The sequence below is a fragment of the Octopus bimaculoides genome, chromosome 8 (genome assembly GCF_001194135.2).
Source record: "Octopus bimaculoides isolate UCB-OBI-ISO-001 chromosome 8, ASM119413v2, whole genome shotgun sequence".
Classification (NCBI taxonomy): Eukaryota; Metazoa; Mollusca; class Cephalopoda; order Octopoda; family Octopodidae; genus Octopus; species Octopus bimaculoides.
Genome location: NC_068988.1, coordinates 85,174,730 through 85,182,340, shown reverse-complemented (window position 1 = coordinate 85,182,340; position 7,611 = coordinate 85,174,730). Strand labels below are relative to the sequence as shown.

Below are 7,611 nucleotides of genomic sequence, written 5' to 3'. Positions count from 1 at the left end.
TTTTTTTTTTTTTTTGTCAAAATTCTTTCTATGAGGAAGAAGCTGGTTCATAACAAAGAAATAAGGCTCTATCACTGGATTACAACAACTATAAGTGTTACCTATTAAACTTCAGAAAAAACTTGCAAATCTTTATTGTTCCACTTATAGACAGTATCTGTAAATTGCATGTTAACCAGTCTATTTCATGTGACTGAGAATCTTAGCTTTTGCCAGATTATCACTTATACATTTACTAACATAACCAAACGTCCCAATAATTATTGGTATAAATGTGAATTTAGAATCAGGTTAGAGTATGAATGTGTGTATATATGTATGCATGTATGTATATTTATGTGTGTATGAATCTCATGTATATATGTATGTAATATATATAGGTAAGTGTGTGTGTGTGTGTGTGTGTTGTATGTACATATGCATGTATGCATATATGTTTGTTCATTTGTTCACTATCTGGGATCAAATCACTCCAGGGATCAGTTGTCGTCAGTACCAATAATATTCTAGAGAATGATTCAGTCAACTTTACCATATATTCCACAGGGAATATAGCATGGCTTACACTGCTGTGAGTTCTTGAATATTCCCTGTGGAAATATAACTTGGTTAATACTGTTGCAAGATCTTGATTCAAAGTTGAAAACCAAAACTTATTTGCTTGTATTCTATATAATTAGTTGATTGTCTTAAAGTCCTTTAGTGAGAAGGAGCCAAAATCTCTTATGTGTTTATCGTGTTTGAGAAGGGTAGTTTATTTGTGCATAACTTGTTGATTCTTTCCTTACCATATTTCTGTTGAGATACTCTGTCCTTGTTTTGATTAATTTTGAAGATAATGATGAATTTAGTAAAATAATTTTCTTATTATAAAGCTGATGTGTAGAATAAAGTAACATGAAATTTTGATGGAAAGTTTGAATTTAGATCACTTTAAAACAGGACGTTTATATCATAGACCAGGAGCAGTCGCAAGCAGGTTGTTATCAAAAGTGTTTTAAATAACTTGTGTAAAAAGCCATAACAGGTAAACTTTTTCCCTTGAAATTCTAATTTTAATCTTGGAATATTTCCAGAAAATCAGAAACTTCAAGAAGATCTTCAGAAAGTAGAACTACTTGAGAGTAAAACTCATCGAGAAATTTCTATTTTGAAAGAGAAAATTGCTAAAATGGCTGATGAACTTATGACATATCGAGATATGAGGGGTTTGAAAGACAAATCTGAATGTAGAAAACAAGTGAGTCTTCTTTTATTGAACTTCCTGCAGTTGTGTGTGTGTATGTGTATGAGCGCACATGCATTTGTGTGTGTTTGTGCATGTGTTTATGTGTTACTGTATGCATTAGTGCATATGTGTTTGTACTTGTCTGTGTCTGATGTGTGCATATGTGTTTGTCTGTGTCTGTGTATGTTACCGTATGTATCTGTGTGTTTCTGTACACATACTTTCTGCAGTGTATTTGTCTGTTTTTATATGTTTATTTGTACCGCTAAGAGTGGAGGAAAAGTGGATGTGTTAGGTGCCATTGGTTAATTAGGTTACATTTTGTAAATAGTTCAGAAACGTAGTGTATTGGTCAGTAAGCTTTTGCCGGTCAGCTGAACAGCTTTCTTTTGGATATGATGTTGGATATTTGCAGAGGAGCTGCACTGCCTCAGATATTTGAGTAGTACTGTAATACAGGTCTAGGTTTGTTGTATGTGTGTGTAACAGCAGTACTGTAATGTGGGTGTAGGTTGTTTGTGTGTGCAACAGCTGCACTATTCCAGATATGTGAACAGTTCTATATCATGGGCCTACACTGTTTATGTGTGTATCAAAAGTATTGTCCTAGTCAAAAGTACTCTAATGTGGGTCTTTCATTGATATTTGTTAGCTGGTCATCAATTGATGAGGGCTGAAGTATTTTCTGGCCCTATCCAACCCATACCAGCATGGAAGGTGAACATCAAACAGAAGCGAAGATGAAACTTAATCTTATGAGTCAGTTTTGATAGTGTTCAATACATGGTTTCACTGTTGTGAGGGAGGTCTGATGTTTTTTGTTGTTGTGTTGGGGGAGTCTGTTTCCTTGATATGTGTTGTCAGTGTTCCTTGGAGTGGTTGAGACAAGGTTGGGATATCTCTGGTGAAAGATATTTCTGAGTCTTTTGTAAGGGGCCGTGAAATGTGAGGTGACGAGAATTAGTCTTTAGCACATCACACGGTTGATACAACAAAAAGAAATTGAATAATACATATAATGTGCCAGTGGGAAAAAGAGTGAGACGCAACTGAGTAGAATTTTTAAGAGGAAATTTATTGATATGTTAACATGTGTGACTGTGTGTGCATCATATATACAGAATAATAGACAGGCCGTCATGAGAACAAAGTGTATGTGTGTATAGGCATAGATGTATGCGTATGCGTTAAGTACATATAAGAATAGCAGTAAGAAGACAGCGACAGAGTTTATAATGAGAAGTTAGACGAATGTTCATAGACACAAGAATGAGAAATGCCAGTCTGTAGTCAATTATACACAATAATTGAAATACTGTATCAAGAAGTTGCAGCCATGATGTGGAGCCGGTTGCTGTACGTGTCATACATGAATTTGTGGCTGTAATGCTGCTGCCTGGGTCATTTGGTACAGGAGTTCTCACAGGTTGTATATTCGCTGTTGATCCATGGTGAAGTAATTCACAAACAGTGCAGTTGTTAGAATCTGTGCAAGTTGCAGCAGACGTAAAGAATATGGACCCCTTTCGTTTTTTTGTTTTTTTTTACAGAATCCCCCATTTTCGAGTATGGAGATTCTGATTCTGCAAAAGATATGGAATTCCAAAATTTTAATACCTCCCCTCCCCACAAATTCTTCAATTTTCACTTTTACCAGAAATTTTTTTTTGTGTGTGAAATATGGAGATTACGATTCTAAAACAAAATTTCTGTAAAAAGTGAAAATTAAAGAACTTGGGTGGAGGGAGGGAGGAATTAAAATTTTAAAATGCCATTTCTTTTGCAGAATCAGAATCTCCATACTCGAAAATGGGGGATTCTGTAAAAAAAACAAAATAACGAAAGGGGGTGCAGTCCGCATTCTTTACATCCACCCAAGTTGCTTATTGTGCTGTGTTCATAGAGAGATGATATCGACGACGTTAAGAAGATGAGGGTGGTGACGAAGACAGAGATTGCCATAATGTTGTTGGACAGGTGTTGTCATCTGGCGTTGTCACCGAAACTGGCTGTGTCTTGTGTGGTCAGTGGCTAGACCTTAAATGGTCTGGGGCCAAAGACCTCGAGACGAGGAGTAGCTGAGTTTTTATAAGGAGTTATAGGCTCAAACTGGGTTGAGAACAAGCTGACTCACGTGATCTTATTTAGGAACTCCGATTGGTTATATGCTGCGAATTGGTGCGACAAAGTAAGAGACAAATTGCACCAATTCCAACCAATCAGAGTAGTGGACACAATGGGGTCCAAATAGCAGCCAAAGGCTAGCTGTTATCTGCTACATTCGAATGCATATATATATAATAAAGGAGTGAGGAATTTCACTAGAGAGTACGCTACACTTTGTTCTACACATAAAGGCAATGCAGATCTGTCATGAGATGTTTAAGTTGCATGTGCATATCACCTGTGTTGAAAGAGGAAGTGAAGGATAATGTTACATATAGGAGTATCTTCAGTACAAAAGAGGATAGATAGTTGATGCCCAAAAGGAAAAATGTAGAAGACATAGTTGAACGTTAAGGTGCAGTAAAAGCACCCGTGTGGCATCACATAAAAACGCCTGTGTAGCACCACGTAATAATACCTGTGCAGCACCACATAAAAGCACCTGTGCAGTGCCATGTAAAAGCACCTAGCATGCTCTGTAAGTGGTTGGCATTAGAAAGAGCATCCAGCCATAGAAACCATGCCAAATCACACTGGAATCTGGTGCAGCTCCTCAGTTTGTCAGCTCTGGTCAAACCGTCCATCCCCTGCCAACATGGACAATGGATGTTAAATGATGATGATGATATATATGTGTCTGTGTGTGTGTGTAAACCTACACAGTAAATATACAGACATGGTAGATTTAATTACTTCTGTGTAGATTGAGAAAAATGGTGAATAATCTTGATCAATTTTCAAATTTTATTGGATTCTTATTAGAGATATCTATATCACTTAACCAACCCAGAGAAATAAGCAGTAGGTCTCTTTATATACACAACAAATCCATCCTGTAGTTCCAGAGAACTTGTGCTATTAATTTGCATACTGAAAATGTGTGTGTGTGTGTGTGTGTGTGTGTGTGTGTGTGTGTGTGTGTGTGTGTGTGTGTGTGTGTGTGTGTGCATTATGCATCATCATCACTTGACATCCATTTTCCATGTTGGTATGAGGAAGATAGTTTGACAGAATTCAGTGTGTCAGAAGATCATGTCTTCCTCCATTGTCTCATTTTTTTTTTGCATGATTTTTTCAGCTAGATGCCCTTCCTAACAGCAACCACTTTACAGTGTGCACCAGGTGCAGTATTTCATGCCACCCGCTCTATAGAGATTACCATGCCATCAAGAAGCTTAAAGAGCCCTCTCAATCCCTGTGCTGTCACTGCTCAAAATCAGTTACCAATCACTTACAAAGTTTACTCGATGCCTTTCTTGGCACCAGCATTGTTGGTGCGGGGTTGCCTTACAACTTGAAAAGTGAAACAGAGCACCTCATGATGGATGGAAGGTGTTTCTTATTGTGAGAGATGGTAATGCAGAGAATAACAGGAAAACAGTGTTCTGGTGGGAGTAGTGAAGACATGGGAGATGTCGGGGAGTTATGTCAGGAATTAACGTGAAAGAGAGATGGAGACAATGTGCTAATGAAGTTTGGTTGAGTAGGTGGACCCACTGGTGGAGTAGGTCAGTCTAATTGCCACAACAGCTTGAGTTACACCATTAATCAGGGTCCAAGAGAGTTCTTTGTGAACTTCTGGGTTTATTGTTGAGAAAGGGTGGTAGGGGAGAGACTAAGAGTCAGTAGTAGAGGAGAGGCTAATAGGAGGTAAAAGTAAAAAGTAGTGTCAAGGAATTTAGTGAGCAAGAGTTAGAGAGTGATAGGACAGAGGGGAGAGTCGAGGTGAGGATGCAGTGCTATTCCTTATTATAAACATGGGTGAGTTGAGTGATGCGTGAAGTATAAAGGAAAGATAAGATGGAAGAGGGCAACAGGAAAGAAAGAGGGGAAAGTAGCACCTGGGGATTAGTGAGAAAAAAACCAGTGATAAGAGTGGTGGTAAGGGAGAAGAGTTGTGTAGGAGGAGATGCAGTGCTCCCCTAAATTATATTTAGGTGGGTTGAATGGTGTAAGAAGTGATAGGATGATGATGAGGGGTCAGGACATATCCTCAAAGTGTCATGCATGTTTATATTGTTTATGCATGTACATGTAAGTATATACAGGTGTGTGTGTGCGTGCATGCATGTGTGTTCATAGCAGTTATATCAGGGGAGAGCCATTCTTGCCATTTACACATAGCTATTAAATTCACTTTAAATTTAATGTAGTGCCAAAATTTTCTCTATATATATATCTTTCACTATTATCCACACTAAAGTGACTGCCAGCACCCTTGCACTACCACTATTATATCTATCAACTGTTTCTAATCCTATTTGAGTTACTTTCCTTAGCATAATACAAGAAGCAAGTTAATTTAAATTGACTTTCATCATATGGCATCAATCATCAGTCATTCATCATTAGTCATTTTCATTTTCCATTTTTCTGTTTTTGTTTGTTTACAACATTATATATATTATTGTCATCAGTGAAACTTTTTCTCTCTTTTTCCCTTTTCTTTCTTTCTTTATTTAATTTTTTTAAATCATTTTACCCTCCTCTTTCTGTTTGCTATATTTAGAGTGTAAATTATATTTGAATTGCTTCAGTTTCAATATACTACCTCAGATCAAGGTGCTTGCTAGACAAACACCACTCTGAGATGTGTATTCATAAATTTAAACATGTTTCTATCCCTCTGTCACACTCTAACCTCTCATCATCTGGCACAAGGCCACCTCCTCTTCTGCTCCTCCTCTCAAAGGGCCTTTGTCTTGCAAGTTACTTGGTGAGCCTTCCAGTGCTGGTGCATCTAGTCCACACTGTAAAGTGGTTGGTGTTTGGAAGGGCATCCAGATGTAAAAACCATGCCAAAACAGGCCTCACTAGTTTTGGTGCCACGTAAAAGCACTCAATCCACTCTGTAAGGTTACTGGTGTTCAGAAGAGCATCCAACCTTAAAACCCCTGCCAAAACAGACAGCGAAGCTTGATGCAGCCTTCTGCTTCGCAGTCCCTTGTCAACCCGTCCAACCCATGCCAACGTGGACGTTAAATGATGATGATGTTTCTAATTTATGTATTTTATTTACTTGATTCCTTGTAGAAATTACTCCAAGACAAAGCTGTGCTAAAGATGAGGACCAACCAACTCCGACAACTGGTAGAAGAACTCAAGGCAGTATTTAATCAGCAGACAGCTGAATTGGCTGATAATGAAACTTATACACAGGTAATGAATGTCTTTACACACTCAGCTTATAGGTTAGGTTCTGATTTACCTTTAGGAAGGCCATATTGGTTTGTAACTTTTGCACAAAGTGGTGATTTTGACAGATGAAGATAGAATCTACTCTAGTATATGATTGGGATGTATTTCATGAACTTGAAAGGACGTTGGGTGAAATCAATTCCAGCAGGATTTAGATTGATGGATAAAATTAATTTCTAATTAATTTATAACTTTAGCCCAACATATAATTATTGGTTGAGAGTTGATTGACCCCAGTACATGATTTTGTTTTTACTGAGAGTAATGATGCAGATTTGACCATGGCAGAATATATCTTAAGTGATAATGTTGATTCCCAATTTTGGCAGCTGGGATCAAATGGAGAGGAAAATACAATCAGTGGTATCGACCTCAGTATATGGCTGGTATTTATTTTATTAAACACCATATTGATCAATACCAGAGTCAACCTAATCAAGATAACCTCATCATCATCATCGTTGTCATCGTTTTGACATCCACTTTTCCATGCTTGCATGGGTCAGAAGAAATTCATAGAAGTAAATTTCCTATGGCCAGATGCCCTTCCTGTTGCCAACTTTCACCTATTTCCAAGCAAGTAATATTTCCCCATAAGTGAACATGCTTTCACAAAAGACGAGAAATGAGGATCTCTGAATGGTAGTAGCATTCATTCATAACTATCCTGTAATGCCAAGACAAGGAGACACAAACACACATGTATACAAACATATATATATATATATGTGTGTGTTTATATATATTATATATCATCATCATTTAACTTCTGCTTTCCATGCTAACATCGGTTGGATGGTTTGACAGGAGCTAGCCAACTGGAGAGCTGCCCTGACTCCGTGTCTGTTTTGGCATGTTTTCTATTGGTGGATGCCCTTCCTAATACCAACCACTTTACAGAGTGTACTAGGCACTTTTACACAGCACTACTACATGGTGCTGGCACCCCACGAGCCCACTAAATTAAGATCACTCAGTTGATTTGTATGCATATATATATATATATATATATATATATA

The 7,611-nt window shown here is 37.7% G+C and overlaps 1 protein-coding gene across 1 annotated transcript in view; it reads left to right on the top strand.

Moving 5' to 3' along the window:
- LOC106880036 (intraflagellar transport protein 74 homolog) overlaps positions 1 to 7,611 on the top strand; it is an 89,654-nt gene that overhangs the window by 60,235 nt on the left and 21,808 nt on the right. Inside the window, exons 20-21 of the mRNA XM_052969867.1 lie at positions 1,077 to 1,240; positions 6,428 to 6,553. Of these exons, the coding sequence (XP_052825827.1) occupies positions 1,077 to 1,240; positions 6,428 to 6,553 (290 nt within the window). The remainder of the gene's footprint in view (positions 1 to 1,076; positions 1,241 to 6,427; positions 6,554 to 7,611) is intronic.